General features: G+C 56.2%; 1 protein-coding gene across 1 annotated transcript in view; it reads left to right on the top strand.

The window, feature by feature from the left end:
* Window positions 1-612: 612 nt before the first annotated feature.
* ARHGEF10 (Rho guanine nucleotide exchange factor 10) overlaps window positions 613-25,462 on the top strand; it is a 51,459-nt gene continuing 26,609 nt past the window's right edge. Inside the window, exons 1-11 of the mRNA XM_081128411.1 lie at window positions 613-654; window positions 4,820-4,899; window positions 11,479-11,634; window positions 12,484-12,765; window positions 13,990-14,056; window positions 14,509-14,585; window positions 16,192-16,248; window positions 16,578-16,741; window positions 21,885-21,999; window positions 23,127-23,233; window positions 25,193-25,270. Of these exons, the coding sequence (XP_080984537.1) occupies window positions 4,854-4,899; window positions 11,479-11,634; window positions 12,484-12,765; window positions 13,990-14,056; window positions 14,509-14,585; window positions 16,192-16,248; window positions 16,578-16,741; window positions 21,885-21,999; window positions 23,127-23,233; window positions 25,193-25,270 (1,149 nt within the window). The 5' untranslated portion in view covers window positions 613-654; window positions 4,820-4,853. The remainder of the gene's footprint in view (window positions 655-4,819; window positions 4,900-11,478; window positions 11,635-12,483; window positions 12,766-13,989; window positions 14,057-14,508; window positions 14,586-16,191; window positions 16,249-16,577; window positions 16,742-21,884; window positions 22,000-23,126; window positions 23,234-25,192; window positions 25,271-25,462) is intronic.

Consider the following 25,462-nt stretch of genomic DNA (forward strand, 5'->3'; position numbering starts at 1 on the left):
CTCCGCACCTGCTCACAGTCACCCACCTGGGGGCGGGCAAAGAGGCTTTCAGGCCTGGGGTCCGCCCGTGCACCAGACGGGGGGCGGCGGGGCTGGACGGTGAGGCTCTGCCTCCCGCTGCGTCGCCTCCTGGCTCTTCCAGGCCCCGGAATGCTGCAACTGACGTTCACTGGGAAGGTTCCCCGGGAAATGAGCTTCTGGCTCCAGCGAGCCTTAAAAATTGCCTCGGGAATGTGTGAAATCAGTGCATTTCCAAAGGCCCAGGGCTTGGCGGGCCTGAGGGCAGCTGACCTTCCCAGGAGCCAGGACCGCCCCGGGGGCAGGGCAGGGCCGGCCCGGGAGGGCAGGGCGGATGCGGGGGGGTCGGTCCCGCGCCCCCAGCCCACGCCTGCGCGGCCCGGCCGGGCGTTGGGCGGGGGTGGGGGGTGGTGAGCCGGCGGCCACGTGGCCTCTCAGGAATGCGCTGGCGCGAGGGCGGGGCGCGGCCGCGGAACGGCAGGCGCTGCAGCCAATGGGCTCCTGGCCCCGCCCGGGCCGGCTAATCACGACGTGGGGGCGGAGCCGCCCCCCGGGCCGGGCGGAGCGCCTCCCGGCGGCGGCCGCGGGGCGGGGAGAGGGGCGCTCGGAGGGCCGGCGGCGGGGGTCCCCGGCGGGGTAAGTGCGGGCGCCGGGAGGCGGGGAAGCGCGCGTCTCTTGCCTGGTGACCGCGTGCCCGGGGCATCCCCCCAACTTTAGCGTGGTGACCCCTGTCCCCACCACAGACTGCGGTTAACGGGGCCGCGAGCAGCCCCCCGGCTTCATCTGGTGGCCCCTGTCTCGTGGGCGCAGTGCGGGTGATGGGTGAGGCCCTGGGCGCCCACCCCGGTTTTCAGCGGGTGCCCTCGGCCCCGGGGACCGCGGGGATGGGGCCGAGGCTCCGAGGACTGTCGGGGACGGGCGGTCGGGACCCCTGGGCGGGGCTGGCGGCTGGAGAAACCCAGCCGGCTGAAGCTGCGTGGGGGGAGCTGGGTGTTTTCGTGGGGAGCGGTCGTTTGTCTTTCCTGTGAGGGCGAAGGTCCGCTGTAGGGGGAGGTAATTCCCACCCGAGAAACCCGTGCGGGTCTCCCTCCGGGGAACCGCCTCCGCCGCAGAGGCCGAAGCAGGTGGGCGGCCACTCGCTGGTCAGCAGGCGCTGACCTCCCCCCGCCCGGACCCTCTCCGTCTGTGGGACCCCAGGTGCTGGAGCAGGAGTCTGAGCGCATGGCCTGGCTTTTCCTGGGACGCCAGTGTCCGGAGGCGGCGGCTGCTGGAGGGAAAGGCCTCACCTGGCGGCGGCCGGCAGAGCCGCGTTTCCTGCGGGGCCGCTCAGTGTCCCTCCAGGTAGAACGTGGGAAGAGAACATTTTCACGGCTCCTTTACTGCCTAAAATATATTTTGAACACCTCTTTTATAGGAAATAACTCGTATTAGAAAAGAAAGGTGAGATGAACTTGGTGTATTTTAAAATATAATTTGCCTCCTGCGCGCTCGCCGCGTTTGCTCGCTCGGCCCTAGGGTGTTATTTAGCGGCCATTACCTGCAGGCAGGTGCACAGCGACCGTATGGTCAGGCGTAGACCCTGGCGACCCCTCGGTCGGTCATTGGTTGCAGCTGCTGTTGCCCGGCTGATTGGTGCTCCATCGGAGGGGCCGAGACAGTTATGGAAGAAGTAAAATCCAAAGTTACTCGGAATAGCTTTTCGTCGTATAAAACTGGCTGACTTTCTAGTTTTACCAATTTCATCACGTTGATATTTCGAGATGCACATTTTCTCCGGAGTGTTTTGTTTCTGTGGTGAAATTAGGGGAGAGGCTTTGGGAATTCTGGACAGAGGCCCCCTGCTGGGGCTCAGCGCTGCGGGGCCGCGGAGCCCCGATTGAGTTCGGGCTGTGCCCCTCACACCCGTTATCTCACAGAACTTCGGTTTCCTGGAAAAATTGCTGGAAGGCAATTGTATGAAAAGGCTCCTAACCTAAAAATGTTCTGCGTAAGTTAGAGCAACATGAAAACGCAGTTATTTTGGCCAGACTGCTCTGCGAATCGTTTTGGAAAACGTTATTGTAAAAATCTAGAAACCCTGTTGCCTAATACATTATTCTTTTATCGCACGAGTCTTCGTGAAAATGCCGCAGTGAAAAACCCCGATCTCGAGATAGTGAGCACGTGAGTGTTCAGTTCACACATTGCAGTTTGCACAGGTAGAAAGGTAAGGGGAGCGGAATGGGACAGGCGGGAACGCAGGTGTGACGCATGCCTGAGGGGGATTCCAGCCCTCCGGTACGCCTCCTGGAAGTGTAATTTTGGAAGGATGAGAGGGGATGCTCTGGGAGTTTTGCAGGAGAGAGGGAAGTTCCAGGTCTAGGGAAACTTGGCAGGGTCCCAGAGATGAGGCCATGATTTCGGTCTGCAGGGGGTGGAGCTGGGCCAGATCCAGAGGGTGGCTGTGCTTCCTGTCACGGGGTGGCCGCGAGTGGCCCTGCCTGGGGACAGGTGAGCGGGTGCGTAGCTGGCCAAGGACCCTCTCTCCTGCCGCCAGCCCCTCCCATCACACCCCTCACAGTCTCCTCTCCCAAATCCCAGGTCAGCCTTTCCACAGTGGCCAGGCCTAGAGCTTTGTGTCCCGTCTTTATTTGCGTCTGTAGGTGAATTTTCAAAATGACCCCTCATTTCATAAGAACGGCCAGGCCCAGGCACGAGTGCCATTCTGCTCCCTGCTCTTCTCTCTGTCACCGCAGGAGCGCACACCTGCTGATAGAAGGGGCCGCCTGTGGGTTGTGCATGTTTTATATTTTTAGTTAAGAATGTGTAAAAGACTTTTTAAAATATTAAAAAATTTTTTTTTTAGGTTTAAAGCTTTTCTCTTCCACGAACCACTTTCTGGTACTAGAAATGACCTTCTAAAGTAAAATGCCTTTTCCTGCTGCCACAGGCCTGCCGTGGCCGTGGAAAAGGGGGCGTGGGCACGGCCACGCCTCCAGTCCTGTCAGGCCTGAGTGACGGGCTGTGCTCCTGGAGATGAGCCGGCCGCTGGCCCCCCACTGGGCTGCCCCCTTGGCGGCACAGTCTAAGCCCAGGATCTCAACTCAGTGAGTCACTCGGGATTCTGGGGAATTTATGAAGAAAACAAAGGAATGAATTCTCTGTACACTGATAACTGTGCAGGAGGTCTCAGCGCCTCCAGGGCACAGGCTGCTATTTTAAAGAAAGCAATGTGGACGTTCAGACCCCAGTGTCAATTACATGCATGATTTTCGAACTCCTGTGCTCCTGGTGTGGACAACGAAAGCTGACTAGACAAGAGAGGCCGAGGAATTTTGTGTTGATGGAAGTGCTGTGCACAGTTACTGTTTTGGTCTATTATTTGCCTTATTTCCCTGACAGGAAGAGCAGGGACTCCAGCCAGGTTTCTGATGGCCAGGACCCTGAGAGAGTGAATTGGAATAGGAGTATTTGCGCTAATGCGAAGGAAGCTACAGGCTGGGGTTGGAAGGATGTAGTCAGGTTCCAGCGCCAGGAGGCACAGGAGGCGCATCGGCCAGGCTCTGCCTTACTTCGGCCTGAGAGTGCTGGGCGCATGCTGAGCTGACAGGATGGAGTTCCTGTGGGGTCTGTGTGGACTCGGCCCAGGGATTCGAGAATTCACAATGAGCATGTTTCAGAGGCCAGAGGACCTTTGCTCTAGGTCTAGGTGCTGAGCTGTGGTGGAAAGAATCCGGTGTGCCGCCTTACTCACCCTGCAAGCAGGTCTGAGCCTGGCCCTCCCAGTCAGGTCAGGCAGCTGCTGGGTGATGGGCCAGGTGAGTGCTGAGCGGCAGGCAGAGTGGAATGGGATGGCTCTGTCCCTCGGTGGCTGATCCCAGAGGGCCTCCCAGCTCCCCGGACTTGAAGCAGCGCGTGCTGTGCCCTCTGTAAGTGCCAAACTAGCGGGCCTCCAGTTAACTAGGTGACCGCAACCCGAGGGGTGGCTGGCATCCAGGTGTGTGGCTCAGGACTCCAGAGCCTGCCCCTCTTGTGCAAGGAGGGAACTGTAGACGGGGCTCTGGCCGAGGCAGGCCTGTGGCGGGTGGAGTGAGGGCTGAGATGTCTGTGCTTTCCCCACTGTGTGACCCACCCGGGATCTCTGGAGATCTGGGAAGGTGTTTGCCCTGCACGGTGTGGCTTCCAGAGCAGACTGTGCTGTTCACCCCATTGCTCTGCTGGGAGCCGAGGCAGGTGTAGCTCTGGAAACAGGGAACCGCTGGTCTCCGTGACAACAGCGAGGGACCCACCTTGTCATGATATAGCTGGTGTCACACACGTGCTCTGACTCGGTTGCCCTGCGAGCACGTGGGGAAACGAGAAATGCAGAAAAGAGAGAAAACAGAGCAGACGTGCAGAGATCAGTTTAAGAGAGCGGCCAGCCTTGGTCTTAATCCTGGACAATCAGTTCTTCACTCAGACCCTGAAGTGTTGGCTGGAGGAAGAGGAAGACACACGCGTACCCCCCTGTTCCTGTCCCCTTAGCCTGTGGTCTGGAGGGAGAGAGGAGACCTGGGTGCTGGGCGGGGAGGGTCCGGCATGGACACGGTGGCAGAAGTCGAGCCCTGGCTGCGCTCAGTGAAGGCAGACACGGGACTCTGTCGGGTTTTGCTCCAGGTTATTTACGGGAGGTTTTCCCTCCTTGTGACTAGTAGGCGCTGAGCTCTTCCGTTGCATCTGTGTGACTGGGAACCAGCGTCTCCCCCAGGCACTGTCCCTGGGGCTCCCCATGGGCTGAGGGCAGCTCCCCCACCTGCCCCTGAGAGCCTCTCTCCTCCCGCAGGGCTGCCCAGGGCCGAGGCTTCCGGAGCCGCATCATGGACCCACTGGAGCCGCCTGTCCCTCCTGCCCCCAGTGCAGAAGGTAAGGACCATGCCTTGCTGGAGGTGTCCGAGTGGGTGACGGTGACGGTGACTTGGGCGGTAATGGTGACAGTGATAGTGACGGTGATTGTGACTGTGGTGCTGATGGTGACTGACGGTGATTGTGACAGTGATGGTGACAGTGATGGTGATGGTGACAGTGGCAGTGATTGTGAGGGTGATGGGCTTTTTTCACAGGGACTTCATGCTCTTGGAATCATTGAGCTGCTGGCACCTGGGCTGTGACTGGGGTGGGCCCCTCGTCCAGAAGGGCAGGGTCCGACCGAAGACCCTGTGGATATGGAGCTCTGGTGCCCCTCACTTTGAGGGTGTCCTGACTGAGCCCTCTCTGTCCCCCCAAAAGCCCGAGTGGAGGGGTTGGTGAGGAAGGGCGGCCGTCCTAGGGTAGAGACTTGACCTAGGCGTCCCCAACTGGCCGAGCTCCTGCCTGCGGCCTCTCCAGGCCCCTGCAGGTCAGGAGGTTTCCATTTTTGCTTCCTTCCTCGGGACTCCCACCTTCTCTGTTCAGCTGCTTCATACGAGGACTGAGGGAGGGGCTTGGCTGCACACACCTATGGGGAAAGTGGGCTCCCCAGCTCTCCCCAGGGCCTGCTCCTGGGTTTCCTGTCACCCGAGTGTCGGCGGGGCCACGTGTGCAGACAGCTGCCTGTCTTCTGCAGACCCGAGCCTCTGGGATGGGAGGCTCAGTGCATGCGCTTCACCGATGTGTATTTTTACAAACTGGAGGCCAGACCCTCCCCCAGCAGAAAAATAACCACTCACTCTGTCATGACCCTCGTCACTGTGGGGTCTGGAAGCAACTCTGGGGCATCTGCAGGTTTGGCCTGTGTTTGGGACAGAGGGAAGCTCCAGCGGTAAGAGGGGAGAGATGCTGTCCCCTCCTGGGACTCTGAGGCAGGAGGAGTGACAGACCAGAGAGTGAGGACCGTGGTGAGGGCCCCTAGAAACAGCAGTGACGTGATTACATGTTGACAGTCTCTGCGACACATCCCCAACCGGGGCCGGTGTGGGTGTGAGACGATCAGGGTCCGTGTAGATGTGGAGTGACCAGGGTCCGTGTGGGTGTGAGGTGAGACCCAAGCCAGTGGGACCCAAGGGAGCGATGCCTCCTGCAGGGAGCCCAGCTGTCCCAAGGGAGGGAGGCCAGGCTCTGCGCTTTCTGCTTCCAGGGCATGGTGGTCAGCTCACCTGTGTGGGCCATGGCCTGTGGGGCCTGGACACCTGTGGGGCCTGGGCAGCCTGTGGGGCCTGGACACCTGTGGGGCCTGGATGTACTGTGGGGCCTCGTGAGGGTTCGCGCTGTGTGTGTCCTTGCCTCAGGTTTCATCCCTGCGCATGTTGCTGCTGTGAGGGTTTCTGGGCCAGATCTGACTTTGATTGTTATAATTGAAAGTGAGACAGACCACCACTGCTTCCACCGTCCACCCCATCAAACGCGGTGATGCCCAAACAACTCTTGGACCTTGTGTCCTCCTGCAATCTTGCCAGTGACTTCCCCAAGCACAGCCCTGGGGCCTGGACCCTCCCACTGCTGCGTGAGCTCTGAGACCCGTGGGAGTCCGTGGCGGGGCTGGAGGCCGCGGAAGCGGCGGGTGAATGGCATTCACATCTGCCCCAGCTCTTCCTTGCTCAGTGTGCTGTGGGGGCTGCTTGCCCTCTGGGGGCACCTTTGAAGTGTCACATCTGAGAGGTTTATTTCCGGCTCTCAGTTCTGTCCCGTCGATGTGTGTGTCACTCCATGTAATGTTGGTACCCGGGCAAGCAGTCACCACACACCTGTAACTCAGCAGGGAGCGCAGACCCAGGTGAGGACGGCAGCGGGAGGGGAGCCGAGCCCCAGGGAGTGGCCTTCGCGGGTGGCACTGTTCTGGGAGACGGCTCCGTTCAGCACAGGCACCTGCCACCCAGTGACACCCAGAGCCAGGAGGAGACCGGGAAAGGCTGTGAGCAGCCCCTTGTTGGAGGAGCCGTGGGCAGCTGCCGCCTCTTACAGTCCTACTTCTTTGTTTTGTTTTAAACAATAAAAGAATGAAGAACAGCCTTAATCAGAAGTAAGAGAAACATCGTGTCTTGGATAAAACTTTCATATTATAATTAACTATTGCCTTTTAGGCCTCAGGAACAAAATGTGTAACTTTTATCTCTGAACTTAAACATAAGATTCTCTTATTCCGTTCTCACTATGTGAACCTGCTGCGCGTCTCTAAAGGCTGTTAGTGGGTTTGAGCAGTTCTGGCGGGTTGTCTGCACACAGGGAGGGTGGCCTGTCCCTCGCCCCTGAGCCCCGCTGCCAGCTCTCCATCCTGGGGCCCAGGGCCAGCCGGTCCCTCAGATAGCACTTCGGTGAGAGCAAGTGGGCTGAGCGACTGGACCCCACCCGTTAGGGTGGCTGCACAGTGTCAGGGCCCTGTCACCCTGGGAGTTACGCCCGGCTCCCTCGCAGCTGGTGGGAATGCAGAATGGTGCCACGTCTTTGGGGGGCAGTTTAGTTTCTTTGAAAACTAAACATCACATCCTCTTACCAATGATCCAGCAATCACACATCGTGGTGTTTACCCAAATGAGCTGAAAACTGATGTCACACAATAGCCTGCATATGGACGTTCATAGCAGCTTTATTCATAACTGCCCAAACTTGGAAGCTACCAAGATGTCCTTCAGTAAGTGATGGATAAACAAACTGTGTGGTCCATCTGGGCAATGGAATATTATTCAGCACTAAAAAGAAATGAGCTATGAAGCCATTAAAAGATGTGGAGGAACCTGAAATGCATGTGACTAAGTGGCAGAAGCCAATCTGAAAGGCTACACACTGTGTGACTCCAACTCTGTGACATCCTGGAAAGGACAAAACTGCGGAGACAGGTGACAGATCAGTGGTTGCCATGGGGTTGGGGGGAGGGATGAACAGGAGGAGCCCAGAGGGTTTAGGGCAGTGGATCTACTCTGTGTGGTACTATCATGATGGACACATGTCATCGTACAATTGTCCAAGCCCACAGGATGTCCAACACGGAGCGACCCTGATGTACACTATGGATTCTGGGTGAGGATGACATGTCAGTGCAGGTCCATCAGTGGTGACAAATGTCCCACCTGGTGGGGTGTTGCCAATGGGGAAGGCTGTGCATGTCGGGGGCAAAGGGATGTGGGAAATCTCTGTGCCTTTATCTCAGTTTTGCTGGGAACCTAGAATTGCTCTAAAAAATGAAGTTCTGTTAAAAACAACGACTAAATACATTGTGTAGATAATATGAGTGGAGTCATTTTGACGTGGAGCTGGAGCTGCTGTCCCAGGGGAACTGCCCTGCAGGTCTGATGCCTCAAACCTTGGGAGGTTAGAACTCGGGAAAGTAACCTTTGGGTTGGACCCACGGCAACATTGTGTCCCATAGAACTGCTGGCCAAGGTAACAAGAAAGCAGAGATGACGAGTATTGGACAGATGGTTACTGGACCGAGAATGAGAAACAATGTTTAGAGTCAGCGTCACTGTGTCCTGCTATCTGCGCCCATAGCAACGCCTTCCTGCTCTGGATGGCACTGCCCCCTTCCCCGCCTCATAAATACCCACCGCCTTTGTCTCCTCATCAGAACGCTGTTGGGCTCCTGCCTGAATCGGTGCTTCCCGTATAGCTGTTCTTATTGATGTGAAATAAACGCCGTTGCCTCTCACTTTGGAAGGCCTCTTATTTTTAGGTGAGCGTGAGTCTCAGTCTAGACCCCGTCTCCCAGGCACAGGAGAGGGAGCCAGGCGGGGTGTGTTCACGGGGGCTGTGTTCTCTGAGATTCAGGCCCGCGTGGCTCAGTGTGGAAGACGGCACAGCGTCTCTGTAGACTTGAGTTCCTTTGTCACACCGGCCTCCCGGGGCTCAGAGCCCCACAGGGCATATGCCATGGCGGGAGCCTGGGAAGTCAGCATGGGCGGGCACAGTCTAGCTCTTGGGGTGTCGCCGCCAGGACATGGGTGCAGAGAGGCAGCTTATTTTCTGGGACTGAATTCTAGGAGGCAGCTGTGATGCGCATCACGCTCGGGGTGTATGAAACACGCTGGCAGGGCGGAGAGGCGCTGCCCACAGCTTCTGAAGTCACTGTGAGCATCACCCAGGCTGTCCAGGTACCTGAGCACCTCAGGCACTGTGCCTGGCTGCTCAGTTTAAGACTTAACCCTTTGGAGGAATTTCTTCATTGCTTTTATTTCATTCTGCTGATTGGAATTCTTCTTCAGTTCTATTGGGGGAAAAATGAGTGTGCTTGGTGGGAAAATGTTTGAAGCCACTCATCTGCTGATCCCTCACTCGCTCATTCTGCACACTATCCCGTGGGGAATGGCTGGCAGGCCAGTCTCGCCCCGAGGGCTGCGTGACCAGTGGCAAGTGGACACCTGTCCTCAGTAGCTTGTGCCCTCCCAGGTGTGACCCCCAGAGTTCCTTGGCAGGGTTGCTGTCCCCATTTTGGGGGGAAGGGGAGGAGGGCACCTGCCCGTCCCTGTACAGACCCGAGGACACTGGACACAGTCACTGTTCCCTTCATGAGGGAGCCTGTGTTTTAGGTCCTGAAGTTCAGGCTTCGTTGTGTCCCCTCATAAGTACTTAGGAGCCTGTTTTGTGCCACGTTTTATTTATTTATTTATTTATTTATTTATAAAAAATATGTCTATTGATTTCAGAGAGAGGAAAGGAGAGCGAGAGAGAGAGACAGAAACACCAATGATGAGAGAGTCATTGATCGGCTGCCTCCTGCACGCCCCCGACTGGGGATCGAGCCCGCAACCTGGGCTTGTGCCCTGACCGGGAATCGAACCCTGATCGCCTGGATCCTAGGTCGACGCTCAACCGCTGAGCCACGCCTGCTGAGCTGCACCACATGTTTTAAAGCTTTATTTTTTTAAGCAACAAGTTTCATAGAAATCACCTCGAGGTGTGTGACCTCATTGCTGGAGACGTAACTTCCGAAGGCCAGTCTGACCGGGGAGCGCCCGTGGCTGAGTCAGGCTCCGGTTTGAACCCGTGCCCGTATCCCAGTCAGAACAGGCACTTTCTACCGTTGGTCAGGTGATTAACTGGCATTGTTTCCCTGTCACATTTATCTGGCAGCGTGAACTCAAGGAGATGATGACGGTGGTACTTGGAAAATGTTCTGGAAGCTCCTATTCTTCCGTTGATGGGATGAGCTGCTCTAACGCGCTCACCAGTTTATTTAGTGAGTAAAATGACTGCTTAACGGTAGAGCCCCAAGTGTCTTCCCAGACGTGCGGCTTCCCTGCCGTTCGGGACGCAGCGGGGCTGGTTGGAAAGTCCCCGAGTCGGCCGCGGGGAGAGGGGACGTGGCTCCCTCGCCCAGGTTTGCTTCTTACTTGGTGAGGCTGAAATCCAGGATTATGGAACAGACCTCCTCTTCCAGCTTCTAGGGAGTGGGCGGTTTCGTGTGTTAGTGAAATATGAGCGTCCGAGGATGAGCCTGCTCCACTGAGGTGAGGCTGCCACGGAGGACGTGCTCTTACACCCGGAGCAGCGCAGCAGACGAGAAGTGCGCTCGTTGCAGGAAATGTGCAAAATGTAGAAGAGCACGTGGTAATTTTTATGTGAGCATTCAGGGGCATTAAGCACGTTCACATTGCTGTGTCGCCGTCACCACCACCACCTCCAGAGCTTTCCCCCTCCCCAAACTGAAACTCCATCCCCATGAAGCAGCCCCCCAGCCAACTCCCCCCACCCCCAGCCCCGGCACCGCCCTCGGCTCTGTCCCTGTGAACCCAGGGACTCCAGGGACTCACGTGAGGGGAGTCACAGCGTCTGTCCTGCGCTGCCACGTGGCTGGGCGGTGTCCTCGGAGCCCGTCTGAGCGCCAGCAGGGTCCGAGCTTCCTTCCTTGCGGGGCTGAGTGATGTTCCGCGGTGTGGAGGGACACGTTTATCCCCCCGTCGACCGCACTCGGGGTGCTGCCCCTCGGGTCCTGGGAGCAGGGCTGTGCGGGTCCCCCTCTCAGGAGTGGGACGTGGGTCGAATGGTGATTCTGTGTCGTCACCACACTGGTGTCCATGGCGGTGGCCACGTTTTCCACCCCTACCAATGGGGCGCCACGGTCCACGTCTCCCCGTCTCCCCCAGTATCTGTTATCTCCTATTAAATGTGTGAAAAGACAAGTTTAAAAACATGTTAACTTAATTTGTCAGGAACTTCTTTGCCTGTTGTTGAATAATCTTCAACAAAGTAATTTTAAGTGCCCTCCCCCCTGCGGTTCGACGCTCGCCTGGGGCCTGAGCTTCCCCGGCTCTCGGGGCCCACGTGTTTGTGCCTCGGGTGTGGGAAGCGCTCTCCCTCCTTTTCACACTGAGCTGTGGGTCCTGCGAGAGGACATCGAGGCCCCCGACCCCCCGGCCCGGCCCGGCCCCGGGGAAAGGGCTCCCACGGTGCAGCGGGCGGCCTGCTCGCGCCGAGCGGCCTTTGGCACAGCTCGCTGCCCTTCCCGCGCCCGCTTTGCCGCTTTGTTCAGGGGTGTGGAAAGGTCTTGCTGCTAGTAGGTGTTAACGCTGTAGTGTCTGTTGTCTTAACCTGCAGGAAATGAAGTGAAATATGATACGAACAATAACGAAGAGGAGGAGGGAGAACAGTTTGATTTTGACAGTGGAGACGAGGCCCCGGAGGCAGACAGAGGAGCCCCGGGCACCCCCGAGGCCGGGCACGCGGGCACCGACGCCGCCTCCACCGGCTCAGGTGAGTCCCAGGGAGCCCCCCACAGACCCACCCTCAGCGTCCTGCCGGGGGGCACCCGCCGGGAAGGGGTCGTCCGGAGCGAGGGTTGTGCCGTTCCTGCGATTCGGTGGGAGCTGAAGCGACTTCACATAAACGTGGCCGAGTTTCTTTTTTTTTTTTTTTTTTTTTAATATATCTATTGATTTCAGAGAGAGGAAAGGAGGGAGAGAGAGACAGAAACATCAATGGTGAGAGAGTCATTGATTGAGCCCGCAACCCGGGCATGTGCCCTGACCGGGAATCGAACCCCGATCGCCTGGATCCTAGGTCGACGCTCAACCGCTGAGCCACGCCCGGCCGGGCCCGAGTTTCTTTTGACTTGTGCCGTTTCTGTGGTTTTCAGTCCCGTGCACTTACCGCCTTTTATGATTTGGAGGGAACAGGTGTTCCTGGTTTCTAATAAAACGGTCTCAGCAGTGTTTCACTGCAGACCATGAAATAGTTTTAAACTAGTGTGTTAGGATGAACTACCCGCGGGAGCGTATATTTCGGCGTTGGGAGGGGAACTGGCTGCGTCACCCACCTCGTGGACTGGCCGACCGCCCTTGCGTTGCCTCGTCGGTAACAGTGACCTCGGGTAGCTAACGGTCCCAACCTCCGGCGGCTCTGCTCACTCGCCCTTGGCTGAGCCGTCCTGGGAGCTGCCAGGCCGTGGGTGCCCACCCGCCCCAAGCTCCCCCTCCCCGGAGTCGGGAGTTCCCCGCACACCCCACCCAGGCCCTGAGGTCGGGACCCCCCGGGAGCCCAGGGCTGACGGGGTGGGGTCGGGCCCCTGCTGGCCCGTAGGCCTGATGCTGCGTTTGCCTCCAGGAGGGGAAGACGGGGCCGACATGGGTGTGCCGGCGGAACCGACCAAACTCGGGGTCCCGGCTAGAGTGAACCCCTACTCCGTCATCGACATCACGCCCTTCCAGGAGGACCCGCCCGCGCCCCCGGACCCCGAGGCTGAGGAGGAGGGCGTGAGCCTGCACGTCCCCAGCGGGTACTCGGTGCCTGTGCCCTGCGGCTACGCTGTGCCCTCCAGCCTGCCTGCATTGCTGCCGGCCTACTCCAGCCCCGTCATCGTGCGCGCCGCGTCCCCGGAGGAGGCAGGTAGGCCCTGCCGCGCACCCGCCCCCCGCCCCGCAGGTGGGAGATGAGCCCAGGCGTTCCTCCCGGGGCGGGTCACAGCCGAGAGCACTCAGGGCTTGTTGTTCGGGGCATTTTCAAGCGGAGCCTGACCTGGCCTTGCCCTGTCCCCGCCGTGCCCGCCAGGCGCTCCCAGGTCTTGTTCCTTTGGGGACGTCGATCATGCCTTTTCCTAAACAGTCACCTGTGACGCGCCGGCGTCATCCACTGACCCCTGAGCAGCAGGCTCTTTGGGTCGGTCTTCCTGGCTCATGTCTTCATTCGTGGGAACTGAGGAGCCCGGAGGCTGTGTCTCGCCAGCACCTTTCCCCTGAGCCTGGTGTGTGATCTTGGGAAGTTGCCTAGTTCAGGGGCCTTGAGAACTGTCCGGGTAACACCCTGAGGTCCCTTGTGCACCACCCGGCATGTCCCGCTACTGCGAACGGGTGTCTTACTGCTTAGTGGGCCCTGGACGTTTCTGTGGTGAAGTCTCCAAGCTTCCTGTACCTGCCTCAGCTGTCCAGCAGCCTGAAGGGGTCACGATGGTTTCTTAGCATAAGATAAACTCCTTTTAAAAGGCTTTTTAGTCAGCGTTGCCGGTATAGCAAGTAATAGTCAGCGGGCACCGAGGCCTTTGTCCTGCGCTCTCTCACCGGACGTGTGACACGGACTTCATGTGTGCACAAGTGTGTGTGTGTGTGTGTGTGTGTGCATGCACATGTGTGTGGTTCTGTATGTATGTGTGCGTGAGCGTGTATAGGCATGTGTGCATGCGCGCATGTGTGGCTGTGTGCGTGTGGCTGTGCGCACACGTGAGCAGGGTAAAGTTTGATTGTCCAATATCACAAACTTAAGTATTTCTCCCTTGAAAATCTTCTGAGGTTGCCATGTAGACGCACTTTCAAATATATCACAGTTGTAATTTCCTGTGAAAATGTAAGAAAGTGGGGAGAGTATGAAGGTTCTTGTTAAGTCCAAGACCTATCTGGGGGTCGTTTTATCTCTGGCTGTTCCACAGACCTTTGGATTTTACTCTTTACTGTCATCCCGTTTGGAATAAAGGACCTTGAGTCCATCACTTCATCATCTTTATGCTAAGATGAGCCTCTCATCTATAAGAAACAAAGTAGGAAATCATTTTAAGGAGAAAATCAACTTCCTAAACCTTTTTATCAGGCATCGAGTAATATAAATTCTTTTCTTTCTTAGCGGAAATACCAGAAGTAGCAGAAGACGGCCAGTTTAATTCCTTAAGTTCTGAGGACCCAGCAAACAGGTACCTGTGTGGATTTTATAGGGTTTTCTGAGTCCGTGACTGTTCTCTGGAGCACTGAGTGCAGTGGTGCCCAGGTGCGCCGAGGCGCTGACCGGCCAGGTGCGCCGAGGCGCTGACCCCCGGCCCGCTCCCTGGCCCCTCACCTTCTCGCTCCCATGCTCTCTGCCTTCTCGCCCAGGGCCCCTGAGTGGCCCGGGCCCAGGTCCTCCTGACACCAGGACTCTGCAGGATGCTAGTGTTATCCTGTGTGAAAAACAAGGGATGAGTCTACACCACACAGAACTGAGGACGCCCCGTGGGCCTCAGCACTGTGAAGGCCCTTTGACGCGGGGAGAGCCCGCAGTCCTGTCCGGGAAAGTACAGAATTGGCATCTGTGTAGTTTGGGGACATTCGGCAGCTGAGTGACTGGAGGGGTTGTCAGGGGGGTGACTCACCGTTTGCTCTCCTGCAGTGAGGATCGGGTCCATGCCGAAGACAGTGCCCTGGCCCGCTGGGTGGCAGATCCCGCCAACACCGCCTGGATGGAGAGTAAGCTGCCAGCTCTGCTGATTGGCCTCACGCCCGTGTCAGGGCCGAACGCTCTAACCCACGTCACTCACCTGGTGTCAGGCGCAGCTCGGCAGCCCCAGCTCCTGCCCGGCAGTCCCCGTGCTCTCTCCACCCCAGCGCATCGCCTCCCGGCTGCTTTTCCGAGCACCACTCTGGCGTCCATTAAGCAGCTGGGGGCTCAGGGACTGAGACTTTGGTCTCGCCCACAGCCAGCAGTGGCCATGGAGACGCTGACACAGCCCCTTCCCCAGACCTGGTGCCTTTCCCCGGGGTGGGGGTGCAGCCACCCGTGGCCCGAGGGCACCCCAGACCTGTGCCATGGGTGGGTTAGAGTGTGCAGCGGATTTTGGCTAGAGTTACGTGTGTTTTAATTTTCAAAGGAAAAGCGAAGGTGCTTTTCTAATCACCCTTTGTTGCCCACGAGCTCACTAATCTCTGTGTAACTTTTATTTAATTGACTTGCAGCCAGCTTAGCTGTCTCCCAGCTGCTAAGTTACCCCTGGGGTGTTTCATCCTGGTTTTAATCTCGACGTTGTCCAACAAGGGGCTCAGCGAGAGTAGCTGATTCTCTGGGGGCAGGGTGTTAAGTCAGGATTGTTGCAGGAGTAAATTATTGGGTCGTTCTATAGCAATTTCGTTTCCAAAGTAAATTTAGCTGAATTTCCTGCCCTGCTTGTTTTTGTTACTCAGATGACAGTGAACTGGAATAACTGTATTTGTAAGTAAACTCTGCAGGCTCCAGCCCTCACATTACCTAACAGGACAGAGCTACTTTTGGGGGGTATAGTCAGCGATATTCGGGTGCTCCTGAATTTGCGCACACACCTCCCCCGCCCGTTGTGTGCGATGGTAACTGTGGCTCGAGGTCAGAGGGACAGTTCCCTGCATTTACATCATTTTCTTTCTCGGAACCCGTGGCCCTCGTGGGTTTCACGTGGGAAGATGGCGTAGTTGGCTGATTTCCACGTAAGCATGGAGCCCTCGCCAACGTTCAGATGAGTCTCAGATTCCGTCGCCGCTCTCCGCCGTGGCCCGGTGCAGCGTACTCGAGGGTTTTGCCCACGGAGGACCCTCCCACTTTCATTTAAGGAAACGAATGTTCCACATAACACCGTTTGAGAAATTGTCCTGAAAGTCCGCCATCGCTGGGCCTGCACGCGGCTGCCTTTCGCGTCCAGGGGCAGGGACATTGCGTCATCGGCGTATTCGTAGTGTCTCGTCACAGAGCAGCACCCGAGCCACCCCGTTATTTCTGACACTCTGCAAGCCACCTGGTGTTTTCCTCTGTCAGGGCACATTAACTTCATAAACTTAATGTTTGTAAAAGAGCCACATGGAGACATGCAACTGAGCATAAAATAGTGGAATGAACTGACCAGGAACCATCAGGCTCCTGTTGGGGCTATTTCACAGCAGGTCCACATAGAGTGGAGAGAGGGCCCTGCCCTGAGAGTGAGGCTCGGGCTTGGGAGGGGCCGTCACTGGCCTCGCAGGCGAGCGCCGCAGGAGACCACGGCCCCGTCACGTGGGAGTCGCACTCACTGGTCTTGGTCATTTTTAAAAATTTCCCCTCCTTTCTTTCCAGATCCAGAAGAAGCCATTTATGATGACGTCCCGAGAGAGAATTCAGACTCTGAACCAGGTTCGATTTTGTCTGAATTGAGCGTTGGGAGACTCAGCTTGGCAGTCTCTCCCGCGGGTGTGAAAATGCTCCCCGTGTACGCACTCCCCGTGGCCCTGTGTGTGACACCCATGCTCTGTGGGTGTTACAGCGTCTCTGTGAAGCCCTAGGTCTCACCTCCAAGTCCCCAGGTCCCACCTAACATCCTTCCAGGGGGCAGGCCTGAGGCTGCCCTGCCCCCCGCTTTTCTGCGAGGCTCCCCCCGCCATGTGGTGAAATGACAGACAAGCAGGAAAGGATGGGCACTGAGAGGTCACGCTCCTGACCTCTCTCTGGCCTTTGTGCATCAGATGAGATGATTTACGATGACGTTGAGAACGGAGATGAAGGTGGAAACAGCTCCATGGAGTACGGATGGAGTTCCAGTGAGTTTGAAAGTTACGAAGAGCAGAGCGACCCCGAGAGCAGGAATGGGGTCCCCCGGTCCTTCCTGCGCAGCAGCCACAGGAAGCAGGTGAGTGACCGGCCGCCGCAGACGCAGAGCCAGGGCCATCAGGTGTGATGTCGGCGCAGGTCACGTTTCATAAGCGTTTTGAAGATGCTGGTACGTAGCCTGAGGCAAGTAGCAGAGCCGGCGCCCCGTGTTTCACGTCGCGGCGCCAGGGCGGGGGCGGGGATTAAATTGTTACCAAGTCGCCCCGAGGTCCCAGGAAAGCTTCTCTCCTGAGTATTGTGAGGAAGTAAGTGGCCGTTCTCTGAGTCACGTGTGTTGTGTGCATGTAACCCGCTCTGCACACTGGCGCTGGCGTCAGGTCTGCCCAGACGTGAGCGGCCGGCTGTCCTTTGGGGTGGTGAGAACTTCAGGTTCCCACCATGAGCGGGAAGCTATGGAACAGGACACGCAACAGGTGACGTGAAGGACAGAAGCCCCGACCTGCCCCGCGGCGACGCCTGAAGGGAGGGTGTGGGTGACTGACCCCCAGGTCCCATGGGGACCAGAAGTTGGAGCGTGGATTCTGGAACTGGGCTGTGCGTGGCTGAGGCCGATCAGCCGAGAGGGGTCCCAGGTTTCGTGGTGACTGGCTGTGCCACGTATGCTCTTGTGGGGGTTTTGGCTGTTTTCAGAAGGGGCGGTTTGTACTGATGTCTGCAGTAAGGTCAGTGCACTCGTGCACCTTCCGGGGAGGTTGAGATGCAGCTCGTGACCTGACGGCGGGGCAGATGCAGCCTGTGACCTCTCTGTGGTGACAGATGCAGCCTGTGACCTCTCTGTGGTGACAGATGCAGCCTGTGACCTCTCTGTGGTGACAGATGCAGCCTGTGACCTCTCTGTGGTGACAGACGCAGCCTGTGACCTGATGCCTCCTCATCAGGACAGAATTGGTAACTAAACGTCACCTGCCCACCCAGGAACCAGACCCACATACTCTTGGCGGTAGCCTCCGGGTGCCTGTGGCTTATAGGTTCTTACGGTTGCTTAGCATCTCCTGTTCTGCAAACTTGGTTCATGAGCCTCAAGCACAGTCCGCCACCTGTGGGGACATCCCGACTGCTCAGTGTCACTCAGGCCTCTCCCAGGAACTTAGATCGATCTCTTCCGCCACCAGGATCGTCACAGCTGAGCCTCAGCCAGGGAGTGAGGCTACAGTCGTACTTGACTCAGTACAGCCAAGCCCAGCACCCTGGGTTTAAACTGAGATTTGAAAGTAATGCTTTGGCGTCCAGTTTCAGCAGGATGGAGTATTCAGTGTTAGAAGAGTGGACAAAACACCCTTAAATTTTGTCTCCAGCCTGGTTGATTATAGCACAAACCAGGCTGGGTCGGGGTTGGGCCCCTGAGGAGTCTGTGGGCCGTCCAAATGGACCCTGTCCCCGGACAACCCACCGGCAATGACCAGTGAGCATGTCGGCTGGTGCAGCAGCTTCCCCGCTAGAAACCAGAGTGAGTCCAGCACAAGCTGACCAGGAGCTCGTTGCCACGGCAACATCCTGGGATGGGGTGGGAAACGGTGTTCAGGATGGAGAGGCCACAGGAGCACCGGTTTCCTAGTTGAAGAGTTCAGCTTGTAAAAACTACAAACTAACACCAAGTTCTTGGAGAGTCAACTCAGGAACCGCCTCACGTTTTCATCAAGCACCACTTCCTGTGTCCCTGTCGCGGTGGACGTGGGGAACATTCACCCGAGGAGCGGGGCCTGGTCTCCATGCCTTGGACGCACATTGTGGTCACACGATGAGATTTCACTTCTGCCCCCCAGCCGGGGAGGAGGTTGTGTACGTGCGGAGGCTTACAGGCCCCTTTGGCTGCCCCCAATTGTGACACTCTCAGTGCAGCCCCGAGTTCAAGTTCCTTTTGCTCTGGTGATGACACACGGGAGTAATTTCATGCACATTTTACATATTTGATCATTTAAATTTTATCAGAATGGAAGGAATGATTGGACACAGGTTTTTTGTGCATTTGCATTTGTTTGGCATAGAAAAGTCTCCTGTCTGGCTCACCTAAAGTTGCGGCTATCTTTTTTTTTTTTTTTTTTAAATATATCTTTATTGACTTCAGGGAGAGGACAGGAGAGGGAGAGAGAGAGAAACATCAATGATGAGAGAGTCATTGATCGAGCCCACAACCCGGGCATGTGCCCTGACCGGGAATCGAACCTTGATTGCCTGGATCCTAGGTCGACGCTCAACCGCTGAGCCACGCCCGGCCGGGCAAGTTGCGTCTGTCTTGATGCTGTTTTACTCACTGGTGTTTATTTCCGAGAGTTGGGATAGAAAGGGGGCTCGTGTGCACGGTTGTGCGGCTCCCGGGAGCCCGCAGCCACTTGCCAGAGGCTCCCCAAGCCCTTTCAGTGTGAGATTGTCTGAAGTACCAAAAGTGCATTTTGTGAAAAGATTGTGTCTCTCTGTGCTCAGCTGTCCCGTGACCTGGCCCAGTTAAAGGCGCACTATGAGGCAAAGATGAGGGCGTTGGTGGCCAGCACAGTGGGCGCGGTAGAGATTCAGCAGCTAAAGCAGAAGCAGGAGCTGCAGGTAGCGTGGGTCCCTCCCCCGCTGTGTCGACCAAGCGTGTCCAAGGCCCAGACACGGGCTCCGCTCGGCCACACTCACTAGAACCTGGTTCTCGGAGTCGGCCTAGGGCCTTCGGGGCCCCACCCAGCTGCTCGCGGCAGGTTCCTGTCACTCCCGCTGTCGTTTGCCTTTCCTCCTGTCCTCTCTCACGGGCAGAGGCCTTTCCGGAGGCTCCTCCTCTGTGACATCACAGCCGGTCGGAGGCAGATCCAGCCGTCGTAGCCCAGACGCGGGGAGGGTGCTTAACATGCACAGAAGGCCACCTGTTTTTTTTTTGCTTTGGAAAATACAATAATTTTTCCTAAATGTGTTAGCTAGGATAACATAATAGGTTTATTATTACTTTTCAATGAATATTAATTAAAAATATTCAAAATTTTTCTCCATTTTAACTCACCATGCAGTAAATACAGATAAATAAAACCCAGGTAACGGTGACTCGCTGGGGTCCCCATCATTTTCATGAGCAGAAAGGGGTCCCGAGACCGGAAATGTGAGAACTGCTGGGTTTGGATGTGGTGATGGCCAGTTCCTTGCAATGTGTTTTTTTGTTTTTGTTTTTAATTTTATTATTGTTTAAAATGTTACAGATGTCCCTTTTTCTCCCCAATGACCCGTTCCACACTGTTCCTTAGGCCACTGTCACTGAAGCTTCCTTCACTTGGGTCTTCCCTTCTCATGTCCCACGACCTGCGCCTGTGTGTCGAGTGGCGCCTACCTGGCAGTAGACATTTGTGTAGAAACACCTGCTGCTGCTCTGTGCCAGAGTGTCTGTGCTCCGGGCGCTGGGGCAGGAGCAGAGCCCCCGAGTCAGTGTGTTTTGCTCAGTTCAGGGTCAATATCTGGGCAGAGGGTCCATCCCTAGGCTAATCCGGGGTCCCCTGGGTTTTCCAGGCAGCCCAGAGTGCAGCCATCGGGAGCATGTGGAGGAGACCAGCTCCTGTGAGCAGCCTGGGGCAGGTGGATGGTCGGAAGTGGCAGGGCCAAGGGATGTGGGTGCGTGGGCAGCCTGAGCGATGTGGGCAAGTGCTTGAGGGCCAGCTGGCAACGCCCTCCTCTGGCCAGACACGGAGCGGCTTCTTGTCCTCTTGGCTGCTCTGTGCCCTCCTTCAGTCCCTGGGCCCAGCGTCTTGGCCCCTTCACCTGGGGTGAGCCTCAGACTGTGGGCCTAGGACGAGAGGAGGCGTAGCTGCCAGGTCTGGGGGAAGAGAGAACATGGGTCTGGGGTTGGGGAGGCAATGGCAGGGCCGTGGAGAAGGGAGGCCGCAGGATGGCATGGTTTGGGTTGGAGGGATGCGGGATCCACGGAGCCTGGGTGGCTGCAGTGTTGATGAGGTTGCACAGGGTGGTCCTGTGCTGACGGAACTGGGTGGGTCTCACTGGGAGCTGACGTGGTTTGGTTTCAGTGAGTTGAGCATGGTCTTGGTGGACATTTTTGGGAAGTTCCTTAGGTACAGGGAAATAAAGGGCTGGAGCTACAGTGTGTGACATCACCTGGACGCTGCTCCCCGGGGGGCAGCGGGAGCAAACTGCTCACACCCACACCCGAACCCGAACCCGAACCCGCAGGCACAGCTGCAGCCCTGGCGGATGCGAAATGCCAGCTGCTCCGCACTCAGGCTGCTGGACCAGCAGCAGGGCCATTGGTGGGCAACACCCTGCACAGTGCACAGCGGGGGCCCTCGGTCCCATCCTGGGTGCCGGCAGGAGGTCAGGCGGAGCCGGGAGGAAAGAGCCAGCAGGGGAGCCAGCGGAGGTACCAGAACCTCTCTGCTCAGATGGGGGTGGCCAAGGTTGGAGAGGTCTCCCTGAAGGGACTGGATTGTCTCCTACGAGGCCATCTCTGGAAGAAACACTGGTTCCCAATGGCCAGCACCTCAGACATTGAACCTTTAAAGAATCAAATGCTTTTGATGGCCAGCCTGGGACTCTGGCTTGAGGAAACCGGTCATTGAAGTGCAGGTCAGGGGCGTGGTCTGTGTGACTGTGTCTGCAGAGGAGTGGAGATGGCTCTGGTCCTGCCCTCGGTTGTCCCTGCCTGTCCCTCTGTCTCCAGTCACTTAGTTCCTTCTTGCCATTCGAATGGGTGCAGGTGCTCCGTGCGGTGGGGGCCCTGTGAGCCCCGACTTGGCTCCATGCTCCTCAGGTGGACACTGGGGCGTCCAGGGCTGCTGGGCAGGGCAGGTGTCTGGTCAGGTCTGCCCTTTCCCAGGATGTGCCATTTACCACCTGTGGGCTTCTGCATCTCCACCTGCCAGGTCTGCAAAGCCGTCTGTGTTTGTCAGTAATTCTAATAAAAGTAAGACTGAATTTTAAATGTTGCAGGAAGTTTTGTAACCATGTCAAAGAAGGGGTCTGTAGGTAAAGTTTGTTTTTCCCTTTTTTTTAAAAAAAAAAATCCCCCCAGAACAGCCCCAAACCACACACATGACTCACACCAGCCAGGAAAGTGCTCCCCAGTCCAACAGCCAGTTCCAGGCGCCTTTTCAAGACCAGACTCCTCGACAGTATCCTTTTAAAACAAATGAAACGCGGCCGATGGATTTGTACCGAATGCCCCCTCCTCACGCTCTCGCCTTTCCCAGATGCAGAAGCTCATGAAGGCTGCCAAGGAGGGCACCCGGGACGGGCTGGAGAAGACCAAGGCCGCCGTGAAGCGAGGACGCTGCTTCATCAGGACCAAGTCCTTCATTTCTCAAGGTGTGCGGCTCGCAGTCCCGCGCAGGTGGCCCCGCTGTGCCGCCACGAAGCTGGCGGGCAGTTCCCGAACCCTGAGCAGGCCCCCACTCTGCCTGTGCCAGCCTCCGGCGGGGGCTTTGTGAGCTGAGGGCCGGGCTCTGAGCAGTGGGGACCTGCTCACGGGCACGCTCCCAGCGGCAGAAAGTGGCGTGAACTCTCAGGGAGCGGACTTACCTCTCATTGTTGTCCGCTCGGAGCCCTGGGCGGCAGTGCTCCCATCCTCCCACCCCAAGGGGCCTTCACCCGCTGTTCTCCCTCCCGTCGCCCCCCCCCCCCCACAGTCTCCAGGGACCTGGTGCCCAGGGAGGGGCGCCCTGTGGGCAGGGCCCAGGGTGCAGGGCTGGGACACGGGCCCACGTCCATTATTTTCTGGTTCCAGCTGTTTTGTGGAATCGTTAGTTTATTTAGCTCTAAGTTTGTAAAGAAGAACCTAGTTTTGGCCTAAACTTTCTGATTTGGGGACTTGTGCTTTTTTCAGGCCTGTGGAGGGGCAGGCAGATGGTCAGGAAGCCCGGGAAGTCCCCCAAGTGTCCCTGGCTCTCAGTTCCTTTCCGCCACCACTCCTTGTTTCTGGTTGTGAGATTTGATTTGATTTTTACTTACTATTTTTAATCCTCACCCAAGGATACGTTTTTTTTTATTTTAGAGAGAGGAAGGAAGAGGGAGAGAGAGGAACTTCGATGTGAGAAACACTGATCAGTTGCCTCCCTCACGCACCTGGTCCAGGAATCGAACCCGCGACCCTTTAGTGTAAGGACCACACTCGACCAACTGAGCCACCTGGCCAGGGTTGGTTGTGATATTTTATAGATTAAAATGGAAATAATTTCTAGTTTACCGTCCAGGCATTCAAATGACACCTCTGCCCTTTGAAGTCAAATTTCAAGGACTGAAAAATTTAAAAACCACAAGCACTGCTCTCGTGGGAGGGGTGTCTCGGGGTGCGGACGTTTCTCCTCGGTCGTCGCTGGTGGGAGTGAACGCGGAGACCTGGGAGAGGTGCCCGAGCCCCGACTGCCAGCTGATTTCACCGCTGCGATGTCGGGAGACACTGCCCCGTCACACCCATGCGTCTCAACTCTTTGCAGATCACAGGCCTGGTCTCGAAGAGGAGCAGAACTTGTTCATCGACGTGGACTGCAGGCACCCGGAGGCTGTCTTCACCCCGATGCCCGAAGGCCTCTCTCAGCACCAGGTAGGATGCTGGGCAGGTCCTTGGGTGCCAGTTACCGGTGCAGTTTAGCTGCCATTTGGTGTCTGAATGTTTCCACACCTGCCATCCCTGCTCCCGGCCACCGGCTCCTCCCCTGGCCTCCTGGTCCGGCAGGTAAAGGGTTAGCACCGCAGAGGCCCACGGGACCCTGGTAAGAGGCAGGACTCTGGGTTCAGACGTTCTGGTCCTTAAATATTTTGATTTTTTTTTTTAAAAAAATATATCTTTATTGATTTCAGAGAGAGGACAGGAGAGGGAGAGAGAGAGACAGAAACATCAATGATAACAGAGTCATTGATCGAGCCCGCAACCCGGGCATGTGCCCTGACTGGGAATTGAACCCCGATCGCCTGGATCCTAGGTCGATGCTCAACCGCTGAGCCACGCCCGGCTGGGCTGGTCCTTAAATATTTTGAGTGTCACTCCCAGTGTAACTCTGAGAAATGTGGGGACTTACATTCTGTGGGAGTTACTTACCCTGGTTCGTAATGATGGGATGGTTTTACAGAGACCGTGTGCGGGTGTGTAACGTGTGTGGGAGACTTCATTGGTTTTATTTCTGCATTTTTATTAAATTGTCTTATACCAATTCCAGTTCCTTGGATCCAATACATTAGGATTATCTCAGGACTTTAGAAAAATAAATATAATTCCTAGATTAGACCCCAAATAGTCTCCCTTCAAGACTTGAGGTAATGTCTGGGATCTGAATGGTGGCCTAGATTTGACCCTCTGCCAGGTTGGGAGGTGGCTCAGCCCTGGGGTCTAACTCCCATTCCAAGGGATGGTCTGTGCCGGGACTGGGTTGTGACCCAGCCAGGGTGACGCGGGGCGCGGGTGCTGGGCTGGGCTGATGGGCTCACGTGCTCGGGCTCTAATCCCAGACACAGCCCTCCTTTCTTAAGCATATCACTTTCCTCAAGTATTCAGAGGGTTGATTTTGGTCTTAATTTTGTGAATTGATTAGTCCTCTGTGTAAAGGAAAATCCGCTCCCTTGTCAATAACGGTCTGTAGCCCTGTCGCTCTGGCTGTTAACTGGAGGCACTTCCTGCGGGAGGTGCTGTTCCTGCCACTAGGTGGCGCCGTGGCCTCTGCGAGGGGTGTGCCCTTGCCTGGGGTGCGGGCTGGGCGTGTGAGTGTGTGTGGGCACATGTGTGTGCCTGTGGGTTAGAACCAGCCTGATTGTGACTTTATGCTCTGTTTCCCACTTACTGGCAAAAATAACTGCCAAACTGTTTAGGCTCGATGGCAGAGCCCAGTATCCTCACTGACTTTAGCAGGCATCTTAGGGCCAGAAGCTCGTGCTCGTATGAACTTCAGTGGTGAAACCTGGACCAAAAACCGGTGTCGGTGTTTAAAACGCGGTGTCTCAGGTTGCAGTGAGCTCTGTGCCTGGAAATGACATTGGCAATTTGCTCACCATGTTCTCCACCCCGAGGGTGCATCTCTGCCTGGTCAGAGATCGTCGCAAAAAAATTGTGGTCCTCACCTTCCAGGACCACAATTTTTCTGTAAATTTGGAACAGTGATTTTATTAGACAGGTGCTGCCAATAGCTTCTTTGAGTCAGGATGAGCTATTTACACACAAAACATGTAATTCAGTGTTGGGCACGTAAATAACAGGTAGTTACTTCTCTCATTATTGTTGCCTCAGTGGATGAATCGATTTGTTATCAGTACTGTGGTTCCACGGGTCCTGCTGTTGCTACAGTTTATAACTTGAGGTTTAAAGATTGATACAACTGTAGCAGCAGGAGAAGCATGCTTTGTGCCCGTAATGCTAGTTGGTTAACACACCATTTAAAATGTTTTAGAGGCCCTTGGAGGCTTCATTTACCTACTATCTTGAAAACAAAAAAATTCTTTACCAATGAGCCTCAAATAGAAGTGACATTTATCTGTATGAAGTTCTTATCGTTGTATTTTCAAATTCCAACAGGTGGTCAGAAGATATATTCTGGGTTCGATTGTGGACAGTGAGAAGAACTACGTGGACGCCCTCACGCGGATCCTGGAGGTACCGAGCACCCTGCCCTGGAATGTACACACGCTTCACTGACCTTCCCACACACATGTTGTTGTTATACATATATGAGTCATAAAATACTCAGTTTTGCAGAATTTTCAAAAGAATTTAAATATTGTGCCTGTATATGGAGGCCCAAAGTCCAGTGATGTCAATAAAAAATTTACAGAAAAGCCCTGGCCA

Source organism: Miniopterus schreibersii, assembly GCF_964146895.1.
Source record: "Miniopterus schreibersii genome assembly, chromosome: 2".
Classification (NCBI taxonomy): Eukaryota; Metazoa; Chordata; class Mammalia; order Chiroptera; family Miniopteridae; genus Miniopterus; species Miniopterus schreibersii.